General features: G+C 38.0%; 1 protein-coding gene and 1 long non-coding RNA gene across 15 annotated transcripts in view; one reads left to right on the top strand and one right to left on the bottom strand.

Moving 5' to 3' along the window:
- The window catches only part of LOC106867546 (proton channel OtopLc), a 271,069-nt gene that overhangs the window by 172,596 nt on the left and 75,973 nt on the right, over window positions 1-22,500 (bottom strand). The window contains exon 1 of one of the 12 annotated variants that reach the window (XM_014912449.3): window positions 15,110-16,950. The exons of 8 other annotated variants lie outside the window; for them this stretch is intronic. In XM_014912449.3, the coding sequence (XP_014767935.1) occupies window positions 15,110-15,648 (539 nt within the window). In that variant the 5' untranslated portion in view covers window positions 15,649-16,950. Of the gene's footprint in view, window positions 1-15,109; window positions 16,951-22,500 lie in introns of those variants that run through there. 3 more of the 12 variants (XM_089361823.1, XM_014912446.3, XM_014912448.3) reach the window with 3 other exon arrangements.
- The window catches only part of LOC128249300 (uncharacterized), a 141,585-nt gene that overhangs the window by 22,463 nt on the left and 96,622 nt on the right, over window positions 1-22,500 (top strand). The gene's annotated exons all lie outside the window — the stretch shown is intronic.

Below are 22,500 nucleotides of genomic sequence, written 5' to 3' on the forward strand. Positions count from 1 at the left end.
AATTATAGGCGCATCATTGGCTGTGTGGTAAAGTAGCTTGCTTACCAACCACATGATTCCGGGTTCAGTCCCACTGCAAGGCACCTTGGTCAAGTGTCTTCTACTGTAGCCTCGGGCCGACCAAAGCCTCATGAGTGGATTTGGTTGTTGGAAACTGAAAGAAGACTGTCGTGTCTCTGTTTGTTCCCCCCACCCAACATCGCTTGACAAGTAAAAGAGTAAAAATGATATGTACCTATATGGCATAACGCTATATTATTTAATGGTACAGGTATACATGTGGACCGGTTTCTGGTTTCATACAAAATATTCTATCTTCCTCAGCACACATTAAACTCTTTGAAACGCCTTCCCAATCCACCACGTTGAAATCTGCTGGCGTTCTGAATTGTTTAGCGGAGTTTGAAGCAATGAACTCCGAAGAATAAACAAACTCTACTTCTTGTATTGAGTACACTTTCTCCTGTTTGTACATACAAACTTTTACGCACACACGCACGCACACACACGTCTGTATGTATAAATGAATGTAATGTGTGTGTATGTATATATATATATATATATATATACATGTGTGTGTATGTACGTATATATCGACATATAGCTAAGTTGCTGGGTTGGGATGAGAGATATTTATATACAAGGGCACACTACACACACACACACACACGCGCACACACACACACACACACACACACACACACACACACACACCTACTGACTGGGAAAGGGGGCGAGGGATCACTCTACCTACACGAAGAAACTTGAATTCAACATGTTCAAAGAAGTGGGCCTGCTGAAACAAATATCTGTAGGGGTCATGTTTCACTGTTTAGGTAGGAGAAGGGAAAGGGGACTGAGAGAAAGGGAGGGAGAGAGGGAGAGAGAGAGAGAGTGTGTGTGAGGAGATAAAGGAGGGGTGCTGGTGGTGTAGCGAACCTCCATAACGGAAGAGGAAGGAATAGAGGGAAGAACCAGAATGAATGGGGGCTGCGAGTTAAGGTGTTAAATTACGACTACTGAAGGAAGATGGCGGTGGTGGAGGGAGAATATTCGAGGAGTTCAACTCTCCCCCTCCCCCTCCCCCTCTCTCGCCATATATATATATATATATATATATATATATAATATATCGATATCTATTTACCTATTTCCCCTATCTGTCTCCCCCTTCTCTCTCTACACATACATATACATATGCGTATATACATATATACATACATACACACATATACACACACACACACATATATACCCATCTATATATCCATCTCTCTCTCTATCTCTCTCTCTCCCTCTCTCTCTCTCTCTCCCTCTCTCTCTCTCTCTCTCTCTCTCTCTCTACATATATATATATATCTTCGAAACGTCAGGTTAGAATAGAGACAGCTGATGAAGAAATATTCCAAGTGACTTTCCGTTTTCCTATGTGTTCGTTCCGTTGTCTGTAGTTCATTGTTCTAACGTCCTGTACCCTGATATGCATATATATACACATGTAGATGTAAGTATGTACATATATGTGTGTATACATGTATATATATTTTTTGTATTATATTATATTATATAGCAGCTAAAAATGCTATTTCTGAACTTCGGTATGTGGTGAAGCAACCTGTTGCTGATCCCTTAATTTTGTTTATAAATGTATAAGAACTTTTAAATAAGTTCCACACCGATAGTGGTGCTTACATACCGAAGGGCTTGGTAAAAATTATTAATTATTAATTTATTAATAAATTAATAAATGATAAATTAATAATTGATAATCCTTTACCCTTTTAATTGTAATAAGTATATATATATATATATATATATATATATATATATATATATATATATATATGGAAATGTGTGTACGTCGGAGTGCAACAGAAGGAGATTTAAGACTGGTTTAATACTGAAAAAGTTCCGAATGACTGGGAGTATACAAATAAACGACGACGTACTACGAAGTAGAGAATATAAGTAGAAGTGTTGTTTAAAACTCGGAGTACCCCAGCAGATGATGACGAAGCTGGAGAGAGTATGTTTATAATAAAGAACAGGCAGAACGAAATAAAAGGAACAGTGAAAGAATCTTTGTCTTGAAGTGTTTCTGTTGAAAAGAAATTGTTTTGGTGAAAAGATGGCGCTGGAGGTAATGGTGGTGGTGGTGGTAGTGCTGCTGGTGGTGGTGGTGGTGGTGGTGGTTATGGTGGTTGGTGAGAGTTGCGGTGATGATGATGATGGGTGCTTGGTGAGGGAGAGGGGGAAGTTTTGCTGAAGGCGATGGTGGATAGGGTGGGAGTAGGGAGAAGTGTGTGATAAGGAACTACCATGACAGCAGAGTTCTTTAATTGGACTCGGCTGCTGACGATGGACGGGAATAGTGAGACAATAAGAGAGAGAGAGAGAGAGATGAGGGGAGGGGACAGATGAAGAGGGGAGAGAGAGGGGATAAATAAAGGGGGAAGAGAAAGAAATATGTTGTAAGAAACAAAGGTATTTTGAAAGTGAGAGAAATAGGGAGAGAGTGGGAGGGAAATGAAAGGCAGAGAAGGGAGGGTGAAATGCATGTCAGATGAAGTAATGAGGGGAGTAGAGAGAAAGAAGACAAAAAGAAATAGAGAGAGAGAGAGAGAGAGAAGGGAGAGAGGAGACAGAGTAAAATCGAATAGTGGGAAGGTCTATGATAAAGTAGTTTAGAGAGGGAGAGAGAGAGATGTTTAGGAATGTCTAATGACCTGGATGATGGGGAGATTGGGGGGAGAGGGGAAAGGTCCAGTAGTGGGTGAAGGGGTGAGAGGCTTAGTGGCAGGTGAGTGGGGTGCAAAAGGTCTGATGGAATGTGAGGTGTGTACAGAATGAAGGCAGTGGTAATGGTGGTGGTGGTGGTGGAGGGGGAGGTGAAGTGTCTATCGATGTGTCTGTCGGCCTGTTTGCCTGTTTGCCTGTTGCCTCCTCCCCATGTAGCTAATCTATACGTCCGACTGATCATTGTGTCGTTAACTATACTCCGCAATCATGAGGTTCCAGTTTCGATTTCCCTGCGCGGTGACTAGGACACATGTTATTTCACATAGCCCGATCTCAGCCAGTCACGGGCATGTACGTATGTATGTATGTATGTATGTGTGTGTATGTATGTATGTGTGTATGTGTTTATGTATGTTCGTATGTATGCATGTATGTATGTATGCATGTATGTATGTTTGCATGTATATTTGTATGTATGTATACATGCACGTACGTATGAATGTATGTATGTATGATTGCAGGCATGCATGTATGTATGTATGTATGCATGTATGCATGTATGTATGTATGTATGTATGCATGTATGTGTATGTATGTAATTATGTATGTATGCATGTATGTATGTTTTCCCCTTTCACTTTTTCATTGAGAGTTACTTTTGACCGATCACCTGCCTGGCAGCAAGGTTGTGAAGTAAAAAGTGTTGTGTTGTTCATTATTCTTCAAATCTTAAGAAGGTTTAGCGGATTTGTACAGTCCCAGATATCAGGATCATTTGTAGCGTACGAATTAAGGATTTGCGTCCTCTCCTCATGAACCCAAGTTCAGTCATACGTTGCTCCAGACTGGCTGGCTTGTATCCTGTTGCTCCAATAATAACGGATACGAAGCTGAATGTTTGTGTGAGTGTATGTGTGTGTATATATATGTATGGCACAGACACATACACACAGACACACACACTCACACACATACACACATATACCCATGACGGAATGAACAAGTTCAACGGGTCAAAAAGGAATTTAGGTGCAGCCAAGATGATGGTGGAGAAGAAAGAAGTTTGGAAACAGAAGCAAAAGATAGAGGAGAGAGAGAGAGGAGAAAGCGAAAGGAAAAAAAAAAAGGGACAAGAAAAGGGGAAAGGAGAAAAAACTAACTAAAATACAAGTAGGAGGGAAAAGAAGGGGTAAGACTAAGCGTAGGAGGAGATATAAGAAGGCGAAAGACAGAAGAAATGAGTAAAATTAAAGGAAGAATGAATAAAAGATAGAAAGACAAATACAAAGTAGAAAGGAAGAACGAAGTAAAAGTTTAGATGTAAGATATGGCTGTGTGGTTAAGGAGCTTGCTTTGTAACGATGTGGTTTCGGGTTCAGTCCTACTGAGCAGTGGCGGCATTTTGGGCAAGTGTCTTCATCTATAGACCAGTACCGGACAATGGTTTGTTCTTGAATTGTGAGTGAATTTGATAAGACAGAAACTGTGGAGGCTCCAGATATATATATATCAAAACTGGGGAAGGTCGGTTTATGGGATTACCTCAGGTTTCCCGTCCATAAAGTGTCAAGGTAATCCTATAAACCTGCCTTCCCCATTATTAATATATATATATATCGCTGCTATTATGCAAAAGTGCCGTAAGTCCAAAACGTTGCTTTTTCAGAAGACGAAAAAATAGTTTCACCATTCCATAGCAAACCCGTTGTACTACACTTTGACATTTTTTGATATCTTGGCATCTGATCCTGCCAGTAGCCATGTGCTTGGCATCTGAAGCAACTGGAGATGTGATAGTTTGACCAAAAGAACCGGCTATTGTAAGCAAAAATAAATATTAAAAAAAAAAAAACGCATTTTGTCTAATTTGGACATACGACAGCTTAACATAATAGCAACGATATATATATTTGTGCTTGTGTATGCTTGCCCCCCCCCCCCTCAACATCGCTTGACAACCTATGTTGGTGTGTCTATGTCCCAGTAACTTAACGTTTCGGCAAAAGAGACCGAGAATAAGTCCTGTGCTCGATTTATTCGACTAAAACCCATTAAGGTGGTGCTCTAGCATGGCCGCATTCAAATGACTGAAACAAATAATATATATATATACATATATATATCTATATATGTATATATATATGTATGTATGTATGTATGTATGTATGTATGTATGTATGTATGTATGTATGTCTAATGTATTTATTAATGTATGTGTGTGCACCATTGTTTCTGCGTTTTTCACCCACCCGGTTAAGAACCAGTGTTGGTTTGTTCACGTCCCTATAAATTAGGGTTTCGTCGAAAGTGACACCAACAGAATTACTAATAGAGTCGAATTGTTCGAAACCAATGATTCTCAACCGGAGTCCAATGCACCGAATATTTTAAACGATGTTTATATACAATTCCTAATAATTAATTACGAAAATGTAATAGGATTGTCTAAACATCGAAATGTTTATGAGGGCCCACCCAAGTGAAATAGGGATGAAAGGGGTCCATAGGTAGAAGAAAAATGGTTGGGAACCACTGATGAAGAACTCTTCAAGCCATGGCTGTTGTCCAATGATTGAAAACAAGTGGAAAAATAAAAGGTAGAAGGAAAAAAATTGAAAACAGAATTAGAAGACAGAAGAAATGACTGGAAACAGACGACAAGAGAGAACAAGCAGAAGTACAGAGTTGGGGGGTAATGGTGGTGAGCTGTTGCTGATGGTAACTAAAGGCTTGGTGTGTGTAGAGGGGATTCCCCCGACTGTTGCTGTACTAACATTAACACATGCGCACGCGTACATACATATATCTACATACACACACGTTCTTATACATCCACATCCACATATACACTCCTTCCCATAATGCTCTCTCTCTCTCTCGTTTCTCTTAACCTCCTCCCTACTACTTCACATCCGTCTCCTCCTACCTCATCTGACACACAACTCTACCTCCTCCCTCTTCCCCTCCCTCCTACCTTTAAGGTGTTGAATGGAGAAAGTCCCGCCTGGAATGTTGAAAAGTCGCAGTGGATTCCTTTAGACTGGGAGAAATGGACGGTGTGGGTGGTGTTCTCTTCTGTCTGTCTGTCAATCACACGCAATATTTGCGCGCGCGCGCGTCTGTGTGTGTGTGTGTGAGTGTATCTTGTATGTATGTTATGATAAAAGTATTATTATATGTTATGATAAAAGTTATGATAAAAGTATTATCACAATTTATGATAAATAAGGCGACGAGCCTTATAAGAGTCGTTAGCACGCTGGACGAAATACTTAGAGGCATTTCGCCCGTCTCTACGTTCTGAGTTCAAATTCTGCCGAGGTCGATTTTCATCCTTTCGGGATCGATAAATTAAGAACTAATGAAATTCTGGGGTCGACGTAATCGGTTAGTCCCCTCCCTACAAAACTTCAGGCCTTATGCCCGTAATAGAGCGTGTGTGTGTGTGTGTGTGTGTGTGTGTGTGTGAAACACGCATAAACAAGTAAGAATAGAGAGGAGGAAGAAAGACTAGAGTTCATGAGATCCTTTCCAGAGGTTCCGAAATTGATAGGAGTAAGGGAGGAAGCTGTCCTCAAAGTGGGGTCCTAACCCAAATATCGCAACACCTTGAACTCCACTAAAAGCATCCAAAGGTGAAGTTGTTGTGGGGGTTAAACCGGGAAACCCTTATTCAATTAATTGATTTTATTTTCCCATCCTTCAAACATGACTGAAGATTTGGGTCAGGTCCGAAACCATGCACTTTCTTAAACCATACATCAAAACTTATGACCGTTAAACAAGCAAACCCCAATGCCACTACAGTCATACAAATAATGCATTTTCTGAGAATTGTTTGACAAGCTAATTGATCTGATATACTACATTGGAACTAAAACAATTAACGACATGGCGATACTTGCTTAGGTGCAATATACTTATTAATAAGTTTTATCGTCTCGTTGTTCCATCGACTTCCTACATATTATAGGACCGCTGGATCATGGCCCATCTGGGAATACACACTAACAGCTATCCGACTTTAGCCAATATCACACTCTAATTCGCTACAACGATGTATTAGAGTTATATTTTATCCAGTATATTAATCACAAATTCGTTTTCTATCTTGATCTGTGTAATCTGTGGATCGAATCTCGTTGTTGAGGTGACTCACTATCAGCTACAAGCCTGCTTATACATACATACATACATACATACATACATACATACATACATACATACATACATACATACATATACATATATATAGTGTAACTGCCCGAAATGGTCGTGACTTCTGGGACATGTCCTTCTAATTGTTGTTTCTCTTGTCGCCATTGTATCGTCTATCTGTCCGAACGATTTAATACCCTCTATTGCGTTTTTGTTCCATATATATATATATATATATATATATATATATATATATACCAACTTTCTCACCTATATATATATATATATATATATATGTATATATATATCATGAAATTGTGTGTGTGAGAGAGAGAAGAAGAGAGCGAGAGAGAGAGACAAAGAGATGGAATACGTTGAAGGGAGGAAAAATGAATCCCTCACCCACTCGTGACCCGAATCTAAGGCAACAGGGGCAACAGGTTTTTCAAGCTCTGTTCCCCAAAACCTCCACTGTCCCAACCTGATGTATTCACCATTAGGTGATCGATTGGTCCCAATGACGCTAATAAAACCATTTCCATTTCTATTGTAGTATATCAGAGCCTCAATCTGATCGTTTGGTCTGCTAGATATTGCAAACAAATCTCCCTCAAATCATAACCCTAGCATGTCACAGATCAAGCTTTAATCAAGTAGCCCATTGATACAATCCAGCCGTAACCATCACGTCATTGCAGGACAGTGAAGAAGTACGTCCTATTAACGTATCCGTTTCAAAAACCATCAGTCAGTGTTGAGGGAGATTTACTTGTTAATTCAAGCAGACTGCGTGACCAGGTTGAAACATTAACAGATCTGACTGGCATTCGGAGTTGTTCCGTTCACGATATTTGAACCAACCATTCAAGGATGGCTAGATCACGCTGGTACAGTGAAGTTCTGGGAACTGGATTTAAAATATGATCGCTCTTTCAGTTATATTCGAACCACAGATTACTCCTCCACCCCACTAATTTGACTTCCTCTTCAAATATTTCCATATCTTATTTGTTTTCTCTCTGTCTTTCTTTCTCTCTGTCATAATTATCTATCTATCTATCTATCTATCTATCTATCTATCTATCTATCTATCGATTAGTATATATCAATGCGTATATATGTGTGTGCACGCATGCGTGTGCAAAAGAACAGATAGGTCGCCAGTGGGGTGGTTTTGGCAATTTCTGACGAGCACCAAACCTCGAAGCTCCATGCAAATATAATTATTGTATAACATTTAGTCTAATTTTGCACTTTTTTTTCGCAAATTAGTTTGTTAATGGTTTTAATGACTGAGAAACTCCTCGGTCAACACACACACGCACACACACACACACACACACACACACACACACACACACACACACACACACAATCATTTAAACTGGGAAAGGATCTCTGATATCGGAGAGGGGGCGGGGAGTTCGATTTTTCTTTCGTTTTATTCAAAGTAATTACAAAGTGATTAGTTTGGATAACTCGTAAGACAAAATAACAATATATATTAGTGTGTGTGTGTGTGTGTGTGTGTGTGTGTGTGCGTGTGTGTATATGTGCGTGTGCGTGCTCAATATGTGTAGATAAATATGTATGTGTATATACATACATACATACATATATATATATATATATATATATATATATATATATATATATATATATTTGTGTGTATATGTATGTATACACAAATCTTCATCTAAACACACACACAAACACATACATATTGCATGCATGTAGTAATACACAGATGTGTTTAATTAATACATCATTAATAAAATATTTGTTTATAATTAACTTTTTGGACGTGAGTATTTATGTGTATGTATGTGTGTGTGTGTGTGTGTGTGTGCGTGTGTGCGTGCATGCTTGTATTAGTGAGTGCGTGTGTGTGTATCTGCATGAGTGCTCTTGTATGTGGGTGTGTACGTGTGTATCTATGTATGTATGCACGTACACATACATGTATGAACTGGTGCATGTGCGTACGTATGTATTATACGATTATATGAGTGTGACTCTGTGTGTGTGTGTGTGTGTGTGTGTGCAATGTATGTTGATATTGTTCTTCAGTACGCACTGGAAATTGCAATAACTGATCCGCAATCAAAAAGTTAATATGAGAATCGAAACGACATTTTGTTTTTCTTTTGCACACGAACAACGATGACAATGACGATGACCACAAAATCATCACCATCATCATCATCAACAACAACAACAGCAACAACAACAACAACAACAACGTTAACCTCAGCAGCAGCAACATAGTCACAAGACTTGAGCAACATGTGACTTTTTTACGTCTGCACATAATCCTTTCACGAAACTACAATGACAACAGCAATGTTTCTACAGCATTAGTTGTATGTGGTCTTTTCGGTAAACGGAGAAAGATCAACAAAAATCTACTTTACAATAAATACACGGCCATACCCCGTCGCCGCTTTACATCAAATACGTTTTATGAGTAAAATCTCCGCCTTTCATCTTTATCTTTGCACCTCACTTCTCATCTAAATATTTCTTAGTTTTTAACCTTTGTCTTTTTTTTTGTTTTTCTTTTGATGGTTTTTGTGCTGAGTCATTTAAAAAACAGGAAGTTCTTGTTCATCACAGGTAAATTGGTGTGCCCTTGATTGGGGTATATAACTAAGTGGGAAAGTAAAAACCATGCGAATGACACATGTAACTGGTCGGCTGCGTGATTGACATATGTCACGGGGTAAAATTAACCACGTACAGGTCGCATGATCGATGGAGGTGATTGATGAATGAATACCTGACACATAGAGGAACAGGAGGTTTAACCATGTGTGACTGGCGACTGAACCATATGCCAATTGGAAGTAACTTCATTAACACATGCCATGTGACTGGGGATTTAATCATATGATTGACACACGATTAATTCATGTCGATTAACCAACAAGATCACTACATGCAACTGGTAAGTTAACTACAAGACTATCATATGTAACACGTGGTTTAATCACATGACTGATGATTTAAGTACATGTTTTACACGTGTAACAAATACTTTTACTATATGAATATATGCAGCCATTTGGCTGACAGCATAAGACAGTATAAACACCCTTCGCTGGCAGTATGATGTTTGTCCTTCATATTTCTGAAGACGAGCAGATTAGCAACTTTACTCTTCGTGGGTCCTGAGGTGGTTTATTAAGCTAGTATTGGCATAAAACCTATGGTTACAGTAGATCACTTGCTATTAGAATCAGGATCCATGCAGCCCTCCTCTCTTTAGGTTCTCCGATCATTTCCAATTCTGAGTTCTGTACTCCAGAGTACACGGCACTTCGCCACAGTGAGCGATCTTGAGCAATACGTTCTCAAGAGATAACGATATAACTACTGAGTTGACGGTACAACCATTAAGTTGGCAATGTAACCACTCAAATGGTAACTACAGTGATTGTATAACTACGTAGTTGATATAACTAACGAGTTGACAATGTGGCCATTCGGTTGATAATATAATGATAGTTGACAGTATGACAACTCTTAGTTGACAGTATATTTACTTAGATGGCAATATAAACACTTAGTTGACAGTGTAAGTATTTGTTGACGATATAACTATCTAGTAGATAGCATATTCAGCTAGCAATGTAATTTAGTTGACAGGATAACCATTTCGTTGAAGATACAACTACTTGTTTGACAGTATAAACATTTAGTTGACAATGCATACACTTGGTTGACGTTGACAATATGACCATTTTGATAGTGTTCCCACGCTTAGTTGACAGTAGAAAAGTAATTAACAGTGTAACCAGTTAGTTATCAATATAACCATTCAGTTAAGGCTGCGAGCTGGCAGAAACGTTAGCACACCGGGCGAAATGTTTACCGGTATTTTGTCTGTTTTTACGTTCTGAGTTCAAATTCCGCCAAGGTCGACTTTACATTTTATCCTTTCGGGGTCGTTAAGTCAAGTTCCAGTTGCGTACTGGGATCAATTTAATCTACTGCCCCACCCCCCAAAAAGATTTCGGGCCTTGTGCCTAGAGTAGAAAAAGAATATACCCATTCAGTTGGTATTTTACCACTTATTTGACAGTGTAACCAATTAGACGACCATATAATCTCTTAGTTGACAGTATAACCAGTCTTACTTAACATGTAAACACTTAGCTAACAGTATACACAATTAGTTGGCAATGTAACTACTTAGTTGACAGAATAGCCACATTGTTAACAATAACCTTGGGTTGAAAATATAACCACTGTTAATTGACAATGTAATCATTTAGATGATATAACTAATTAGTTGACAGTATAACACTTAATTGACAATGTAATCACAGTAGACAGTGTAACCATTTAGTTGACAATCAAACCACACAATTAACAATATATAGCCACTCAATTGACAGCTTAGTTGACAGTATAAACACTCAAGTAACTATATAATCATTCGGGTGGCTGTATTGCTTAGGCGATAATATATCCATTTGTGTTACTATATAAAACTTTTGTTGACTGTATAATAACCACTTGAGTGACTGTATAACCACATCGAGGACGTGTGAAAGGCTATATAACAACATGGGTGACTATACGGTCACTCAAGTTGACTATTAAAACGAGCTGTGCTTCTATATTGCCATATTATTTATAATTGTTTTAAAATTCGGTGAAAGACTAGGCAGCGAGCTGGGTGAATCGTTACCACACAGGACAAAATGACTAACAGCATTTCTTTTGGCTTTTAACGTCCTGAGTTCAAATACCACCGAGGTCGACTTTGCCTTTGATCTCTTTTGGGACCGATAAAATGAGTACCAGTTAAGAAATAGGGTCGATGTAATAATCCACTAGCCCTTTCCCCTAAAATTTCGGGCTTTGTGGCAATAGTAGAATGAAAAAAAGCAAAAAAAAAAAGCACAAAGCCTCTACATGATTGATAATATAACCACATGCGTGAATAAAACGTTATATGTTGTGTGAAAGGGAAAATATAATGATTTGCCAAGCAGTATGACAAATTATGAGAAACTATATCTATTTGTCTGTCTATATGACTAAGTTGTATGTAACAAGAGCCAAGGTGGTTGGGTGCTTGACATGGTCTCTCGGCCCGTTTAGAAATAGCAGCCAAACATCCATCAAATCACACTCAACTGTTTAAAAAAAAAAACCATGTAGGTGGTGGTGGTGTATTTAGACCCAGATACAGTATGTCTGAATGAAAGAGGGGGATGGTCAGTCAGGACGGAAATGTCTTTACTCTTTTACTTGTTTCAGTCATTTGACTGTGGTCATGCTGGAGCACCGCCTTTAGTCGAGCTAATCGACCCCAGGACTTATTCTTTGTAAGCCTAGTGCTTATTCTAGCGGTCACTTTTGCCGAACCGCTAAGTTACGGGAACATAAACACACCAGCATCGGTTGTCAAGCGATGTTGGGGGGACAAACACAGACACACAAACATATACACGCATATACATATATATACATATATACGACGGGCTTCTTTCAGTTTCCGTCTACCAAATCCACTCACAAGGCTTTGGTCGGCCCGAGGCTATAGTAGAATACACTTGCCCAAGGTTCCACGCAGTGGGACTGAACCCAGAACCATGTGGTTGGTAGGCAAGCAACTTACTACACAGCCACTCCTACGCCTTTCATCATAGTTGTGATGGATCATAATCGACCTGGGGTTAAACAGCAGTCAGTTGTACCGCAAAATAAACCGCTTCATCGACTTTTTGACATCTGTTGGGAATATTTACTGTTGAATGAAAACTGACGAAAATGTAAACAATTGTGTTGTTATATGAATTTACTGGAGATGTATATACACATGAGCATATACATGTGTGTATATATGTATGTACACACACAAACGCACACACACACAAACACACATGTAGGTGCAGGCAGGAGTGTGTGGTAAGAAACTTGCTTCCCAACCACATGATTACGGGTTCAATCTCACTGCTTGGCAGACGGAAACTAAAAGAAGCGTGTTGTGTGTGTGTGTGTGTGTGTGTGTGTGTGTGTGTGTTTGTGTTTGTCGCTCGCCACCGCTTGACAACCGATATTGGTTCGTTTACGTCCTCGAAAATTAGCGGCAGCAAAAAAAAAAAAAAAAAGACCAGGCTTAAAAAAAGTACTATGGGGGTCGATTTGCTCGACTAAGAACTTCAAAGCGGTATCCCAGCATGGCCGCACTCTAATGACTGAAACAAGTAAAATGTAAAAGATAAAATATATATAATATATATACATGTATGTATGTATGTATGTATGTATGTATGTATGTATGTATGTATGTATGTATGTATGTGTGTGTGTGTGTATATATATGGGCGTTAACTCTAAAAGTCACACATACATACAGATACACACACATATATAGAGAGAGACACACATACATGCATATAGTCATATGTACATGTGCTTGTGTGTGTGTTATTTTGCACATCTTTTTCTTTCTCTTCTCTGCGTGTGCATATTGTGTCTGCGACTAGATGACTATGTAATAAGACATTTTGGTAACACTGTAACCATGAACTCTGAAGTACTGTTAGCGAGTATATACAAACGTGTTTAAATTTATGACCAAACAACTAACAGTACAATGACCCCCTCGCTACACATCACGTGGATTACATATCTTAGATATGTGTTTGAACACATGGTTAAAAGTTTATAAACACACACACACACACACATATACAAGCGAAGAAAATTGTTTGAAGACAAACAAGCCGCTAGGGTTGTATAAAACTAGTTAATCAGAACATTACCCATAAGACTTTGGAGAACGGTACATAGACGGTGCCAAGGCTGTACGGTCTAAACACATACAAAGACATATATGCATATACATGTATACACACACACTCGGTATAATAGCAATACGAAGATATTGGGATAATATATATACACACACACGTTATATCTATATGTGCACGCACAACTTGTAGAACAGTCGTATATACACGCTGCTAAAATAATGGTAGAAAGACATACAACACTACATAAATGCATGAGAAATATATACACAATATTATACAAAAAACGTAACAAATCTATGTAGTAATATATAAATGTATAACAAATACATCTATAAATGATATTATATAAATACATAACTGGGTTGTCAATGAATGAAATAGTAATCAATAAAAAAACACAAGCGAAAAATGTCATACAAACAAGTAAAGTTTCGACAAAGATTTTGTTTTTTAAATACACCTGTTTCCTCTTGCCAGCTACGACACACAGAGACACACGCATTTATATATATATATATATATATATATATATATATATATATATATATATATATATATATATATACATACATACATACATACATACATACATACATACATACATATACACATGAGATAAAAATCTTTTACAAGAATTTTACCAGGAAGCTAGCGTGAAAAAAATTCATAAGGAAAAAAAAACATCGTTTTTTTAATTCCCAAGAATATAATTGTTCATTTATATTTATATAAGGGCATTACTTTTTGGAAGTCTAGTGTGTGGCATTATTCTGTAGTAATGCCCTTATATAAATATAAATGTACATATACACACGTATAGACAACTTAATGAGAAAAAACTTTTTTTTTTAATAAAAAAATACCACTTCTTCACCCTTAGATATTAGACGTGAAAATGCTGAAACAAAAGGTAACAAGTGCCCGAATTATCAAAAAAAAAAAAAATAAACACACACACAAAACGAGTAATCCATTATGTTTTGTCAACAAAATCTAAAGTTGTGTTTTAGCTTTTCGCACGTAAAATAAGTCGAGTATTTTTTTTTATAATATGAAAACAAAATGTAAATGATAAATAATTTTTTTTTTTTCACAACTATTAATTTAATAACGAAAATGCTATTTTCCTTCCAACACCAACCCCCAACTACACAAAATATCATGTAAGTTGATGATATTTAAACTTTGAATGTTATTATTATTATTATTACCATTATTATTCTTTTGTGTTTAGAACTAAACCAAGTTTTGGATTAACAAAGAGTTTAAACAGCATTTTGGGAAATGTTTTTTTTTAATCATTCCAAGTTGTGAGGAAGAAAATAAAAGTTTTTTTTAAAAACTTTTTAACTTTTTTACACTTTTAAGGTTTTGAATACAAAACATTCCGGATTACAAGAACAAGGAATATATTGAATAAAGTTTTGAAGTTTACTTACATTTGAGTGACCTCGGATTCTGAGGTACTGCTCGCCGTATCGTCTGCCATAGTGACCATGTGTAAATTGTCCAAAATGTTGCTAGGGTCATCCCAACATTCATTCGACGCCGAAGAACAGGAACTAGTATGATCCATATATTGGTTATCCAGATTCTGTTGGTTCTGTAGATCTCCATAAATCGGTGGTGCTGGCGGTACTTTTGGTGCAGTAACATCCTCAACGAGTTGGTCACAATCCCCAGCATCTGACTCGGGGCAGGGCTGAGGGACTCTTTGATAATGTCCATTATTTGCAGATCCAAGGAAACTGCTGTATCCTCCGTTACCGAGACTGTCCGTAGAAGTGGACAGGTCGGAGGCATTGATAACAGGAGGGTCTGGCGGTGGAGGGAGCATACTACTGCTGTGTGGTCGCTGCGACCCTTTTTTGCTATTGCTTGGGCTCCGTCGTCCTTTGTCTCGACGACTGTTCGACGTTGGGGCCGTACTGTTTGATCCGGACGTCCCTCCGTACAGGAGACCGTTACTACCCCTCATGTTTAGTCTGTAAGGGGCTGTAATGGTCCGCTGAGGAAGGGATGTAAATGTGTGTGTGTGTGTACTGTATGCTAGAGTCCTACTGTCCTAACAAACTCAAGTGGACTTATTTGTGGACGTCACAACTCTCTGACAACTAAACATCAGAGTTCTCTTACTTTTAATAATGCTACCACCGTTTTTCAAACTGGCTGCTGCTTCCTCGCTTCTATCACTCCCACCGCACCCCCCTCTCTCTATGTATATCCGTGTGTATACGTCTCTACGTCTGCGTGTGTGTGTGTGTGAGTGTTTGTACAAGTACGTCTTTGTGTGTCTGTGTGTTCGTCTGTGTGCATGCATGTCTATGCGTCTGAGTGTTTGTGTCCCTCCCTCTGCATGTCTGTTTGCGCGCGCGCGCATGTGAACGTCGTGTGTGTGTGTGTGTGTGTGTGCGCGTGTGTGTGTGTGATTGCTTCGTTGGTTGGTTTCACTCGTACCCCCTTGCCCCTCCCTCTCTCTCACTCTCTCTTTCGCTCTTTCTCCTTCTTCTCTCTTTCTCTGAACATGGGACCTCTGTGTGCGCCTGTGGCTGTCCCATCGGCGCGCGCGCGTATATAAACACACACACACACACACACACACACATAGAAACATATATATATATATAATACACAGAAATAACAGTCCATACACACACATATACACAAGAATAAACATACATACATACATACATACATTCATAGATACGTACGTACATACATATGTATGCTTGTTCGCGCGCGATGGGTGTTGTGTCAATATGTAACCGTCTGTATATATTTCCATGTCAGTATGTCAACGTGTTCGTTCGTATACGCCTGTGTTTACATGTTTGTGTATGTTTAAGGAACGAGTATATAGAGGTGAGAATTACGTGTCTTGTCGCTAGTGTGCATACGTGTCTGTGTGAGTGTGAGTGTGTGTGTGTGTGTGTGTGTGCGTGTGCGTGTGTGTACCTAATAATCCATTTTTGTATATACATACGTTTGTGAAATGCTTCTGGGTATTTTCTACATACATGTATGAGAGTATTTGAATATACAAGTTATGTATGTATATAAGAATGTATATTTGCTTGGAAAAGGCGCGCACGAACGCACACACAGACACAATATGTCTCCGTTTAGTGTTGACTGCGGATAAAAAAGAGTACTCAATACCCGAAAAAAAGATTCGACTTTGCCTTTCATCCTTTCTGGATCGAAGAAAAGGAATACCAGTTGAGCACTGGGGTCGATGTAATCCCTCGAAAATATATCTTGTTTTGGGTCGATTCAGTCTCTTTCTTGTTGGGACTTCACCTGTGGTTGGTACTGGCTCTTCAAGCAAGTCATGGCTGCTGGCGTATATATATATACATATATATATATATATATATATATATATATATACATATACTTTATTTAAAAGCAGCAGAAATATAACAAAAAAACCGTAACTCTGAGTTTCACGTTCCCGTTCATCGGACAGTTTTAACGGTTTTTTTGTTATATTTCTGCTGCTTTTAAATAAAGCATATTACTCTACCTCTGGTATTTGAGTACTCTTTTTTCCACCTTGTTGCACATTTCATGTGCTTACTCCGGTATATATATATATATATATATATATATATATATATATATATATATATATATATTACTATCCATATCACGTCCTCACTTTGTTGTTTTTTTGTTTTTTGTTATTGTTTTTTTTAACTATATATATATATATATATATATATATATATATATATATGTATGTATGTATATACGTACGTGTGTGTATATGTATGTGATGCTTATGTGTGTGTGTGTGTGTGTGTGTTTTTGTGTATGTATGTATATTTATATAAACATTCACATCAATAGATACCTCTTCTGTTTTTTTTGTTGTTGTTCCAATCATTAAGAGTGCAGCCATGCTGGAGTTATCGCCTTGAAGTGTGTGTTTCTGTGTATGTAAAGTATGTGAGCGTGTATATGTGCATATGTGCGTATGTGTGTGTATGAGAGAGGAAGAGAGAGAGAGAGAGAGAGAGAGAGAGAGAGAGAGAGAGAGAGAGAGAGAGTGTGTGTGTGTGTGTGTGTGAAATGTAGCATGTTGGTGTGATTTGATGGAGTAGAAGTTGGGTATGGGGGGGGGGTTAAGCGATAAAAAGAGAAGAGGGCGGGAAATAACTGAACAAACGGCGTACGTCTAGGGGTAGGGACGGGGTGAGCAGTCTTACAAATGATGATGGGACATTTTGCGATAGAGGTCTCTTAAACTACTGTAGATTATTATGTTTGTGGTTATGTGGTTATATATGCTTGTTCATCGATTAATATGTATTTCTCGCTCTCTCTTTCTCTCTCTCAATACATACATACATACATACATACATACATACATACACTCATACATACATACGCATACATATGTAGTTAAATAAGATTCGGGTAAAAAAAAAAGAGCCCTGTAGTATGCTATGCAAAGCTCGTCCACGGTTATTGGCTAGCTGATGTCATCATACACTGGAAATACAGCAACTACTGGAGAAACATAAGGAATTCCAAAGTATCGGTCGAGTTCATATAAATAGATAAATGATAGACAATGGAATGAACGATATTCTTTAATTAAAACACTACAATTGTTTCGGCAAATGTTTCGAAGTGTGTCGAAACAGATGTAGTGACATTATATATAGAAAGTCGTTCGTTCCAGTTTCTATCATTTATATATATATATATATATATATATATATATATACGTGTGTGTGTGCGTGTGTTTGTGTGTACGTGTGTGTGTGTATGTGACGTGTGTGCATATTACTGTTTTACGTGTTTCAGCCTACAGGTTGTGGCCATACGTTGAGGATCAAATACCTCGATGCACACACCTAATGCTATAAATAATCGGGTAAAAAAACCACAATTGGCCTTTTGGATAGAAAAAGTCGACGGCCGCCCTTGGGGCACGAACCTACATCTCCCAATATTTACATGGTATCATTTATAGCTTTATGTGTGTGCTTCGAGATATTCCGAAAAATAATCATTTCACGTTGTCTCGAAAGTTTATAAGAATTCTTATGTCGCCAAGAAAATCAATGAAATAAAAGGACTTGCTCACTCTATCTTTTGGCTATGATTATGCGTGCGCATGCGTGTGTGTGTGTGTGTGGATGTGTGTCTTTGTCTGCATGTCTGGCTTTCTGTCAGACTATCTGTTAGAGTCTGTCTGAGCTGCTTTCCAACCCCGTCGCTAGAACTAAAGTGAATAATTACATACTAACCTTTTAAAAAGTCTTGCAAACTTTTACTGTTCCGCTTACAAAATATATTTTCAAATTGCTTGCTAGCTGACTACTTTTGTTTTTCTTTCTTTAAGCCTGGGGAGCCCTACTTTTCAGAATTACCATTAACATAGTGAAATGCCAGAAACAGTTTTTTTTTTATTCCTATATTCTCTTACACGTTTCAACTCTGAGCCTTTGACTATGCTAGAGCACGGGGCAACGCCACTATATGTATGAATATGTGTAAATATATATGTATGTATGTGTGTATATATATATATATATATATATATATATATATATATATATATATGCTTGTGTGTATGTATGTATCCGATTTCGGGAAGCAAGGACAATGTGAAATGTATCTTCCTCTAGATAGGTAACAAACGAATATCAAGTTAAGATGACTCCCAAGATCTGATATATATGTATATATATATATATATATATATATATATATATATATATATATATATATATATATATATATATATATATATATATATATATATATATATATATATACATACATACATACATATGTTTGTGTGTGTATAATGCCATCAGATAAGATGAGTTGGGGGTTTTTCAGGGTATTACTGTAACAAGCACGCACGCACGCACGCACGCACGCAGGGTTGCACCCCCACAGACGCTCCATATATACATACCCACACGAAGGAAAAATAAATAAATAAATAAGCCATGATGTTGTTGATGGTGAATATATCTTTTAGTATATCTTTTGCGGAATTTGTGTATGTAGAAGAGTATGTGAGTGGAATTTATTTATCTATAAGTGTATGTATGTGTATATATGTATATATATATATATACATGTATGTATGTATGTATGTATGTATGTATGTATGTATGTATGTATATATGTATATATATATATATATATATATATCACACGGACACAAACGCATACACATACATAAATATATAAATGCATGCTTATTTACACATGTGCGAGCGTTCGAGCCTGTGTATCAAACAACTGAATATCCATTGTCAAAAGCGACGGAGATCCATTATATACATACATATATATATATATGTGGGGGGGGGGGCGAGAAAGAGAGAGAGTGAGAAAAGGAGAAAGAAAAAGAAAAGAGACAGGTGTATATATTCTTGCGCAAGCATTTTCGTATCTCTGCTTATGCATGTATATATGCATGTTTAAGTATGTATGTAAGTATTTATATATGTATATTGATGTGTTGTTGGTATGAATGTGTGTGAATACACCCTGGGTGAATATATATATATATATATATATATATATATATATATGTATTTATGTATGTATGTATGTATGTATGTACGTATGTATGTATTTGTGTATGTATTCTAATACAGGTATGCATACGAGAATGTATGCATGAATTCGTGTATGTGTGTGTATATGCATGTAAATTTGTGTGTGTGTGTGTGTGTATATGTGTGTGTAGCACCCTCTGCGCCACCATCTAAAATCGATGTTTTCAATTAAATCTGAATCACAACAACCCCTACCCTCTTCCTCCTCCTACTCTCCCTCTCATGCCTTAATTTAAAGTTCTCCCTCCTACTCTTCCGCGTTGCTTCTTCCATTTCCTACCCTTTAATTTTCAAATCGCCACCACCACCCTCAGCACCACCACCAACACCCTCACCACCACCACCACCACCACCACCAACAACAACAACAACTTGATACAAACAAGCAGCCCCGCCTTACAATGATGATGATCATGGTGATGATAGTGATGATGGCCACCATCATCATCGTCATCATTGTTGTCGTCATCATCATCATCATCATGAGCAGCATTAGCCTCTGAACAGCAACTACCGCCACTATCCACCACCGCTACCATTACCACCATTGACACCTCTATCACCACCACCATCATCACCTCTATCATCATCTCTACAATCATCTTCAATATCACTATCACCAAACCACCCACCACCACTACCAGCACTCCACCACCACCACCACCACCACCACCACCACCACCACCACCACCACCACCACCACCATCACCACCACCACAATAATAGCCATGAGACAAATTCAGACAAATTCGCCTTAAGACAAATTCGCCTTAAGACAAATTCGCCAAAAGACAAATTCACCGTAAGATAAATTCGCAATAAGACAATTTCAGACAAATTCGCCTTAAGACAAATTCGCCACAAGACAAATTTACCGTAAGACAAATTCGCCAAAAGGCAAATTCAGACAAATTCGCTTTAAGACAAATCCCCCACAAGACAGATTCGCTGTAAGGCAAATTCAGACAAATTCGCCATAAGACAGGTTCACCGAAAGGCAAATTCAGACAAATTCACCACAAGACAAATTCGCCATAAGACAAATTCGCCTTAAGAAAAATTCGCCAAAAGGCAAATTCAGACAAATTCACCACAAGACAAATTCGCCATAAGTCAAATCCGCCTTAAGAAAAATTCGCCAAAAGACAGATTCGTCGTAAGACAAATTCGCAATAAGAAAATTCGCCTTAAGGCAAATTCGCCATAAGACAGATTCACCATAAGACAGATTCGCCTTAAGCCAAATTTCAATACACGGTAGTGCGTTGTATCCTTGAGCAAGACACTTTATTTCACGTTGCTCCAGTCGACTCAGCTGGCAAAAATGAGTAGCATTTTTATTTCAAGGGGCCAGCCATGTCATATTCTGTATCTGTGGAATGCTCAGCCACTTGCACGTTAATTTCACGAGCAAGCTGTTCCGCTTATCGAATCAACTGGAAAACCCTCGTCTTCGTAGCCGACGGGACGTCAATTAGCCGCTTCTCTGTCCCAAATGTGCTTAGACAAACATATTTTACAAGATATTATTTGGTGGTAAGAAACTCTCAAGAGAGCTGAACTTAATAACATCTTTTCAACATAGTTATTCTCACATTCCTTTACCCATGCTCTTAAATTATATTTCTTAAGTGTGGGAGGATCTTTTTATTGCGGTTCTCAAGTCACGATCTATAAATTATAATTCCTAAGTTAATACCCATATCCACATGTTGTAATCTTTAAAATCATTTAACCGAGTATACTCTACGCCAAACCTTTTGGCACAATGCCCCAAATTTGGAGGAAGGATCGTAATCGATTAAGTCAACCCCAAAAGGACGAAAGCCAAAGCTGACTGCAGTAGGACTTGACCTCAAAATATGAGGGCTCTAACAAGTAAGCATTTTGCCTAACGTTCAAACGACTCTGCTCATTAATCAAGGCCCTTAGTCATGATCCCTAATTTATGAGTTAGGATCTTTAGTTCACGACCTTAAGTTATTGTCCTTAATCGTATGAACCTGAAGTGACTCCTGGAGTAGTATTCAAGCTTAGCAAGGTTTAACATTGCCGAGAGTAAAGGACATGTTGATCTACAATTCACAGGTCATGCATTGAAATCGATTGAACTGCTTCATTGCAATTTTTAAAACTACGCGTGTCAGTTCATATAATTCTGGGAGATAAGGACTTCGTGATCTTGTGGACTTGGCAATGGTAGGCTATCGGACTGTCCAACAGGATAATTATCGCTT

This window comes from Octopus bimaculoides, chromosome 13 (genome assembly GCF_046866305.1).
Source record: "Octopus bimaculoides isolate indiv1 chromosome 13, ASM4686630v1, whole genome shotgun sequence".
In the NCBI taxonomy this organism is placed as follows: Eukaryota; Metazoa; Mollusca; class Cephalopoda; order Octopoda; family Octopodidae; genus Octopus; species Octopus bimaculoides.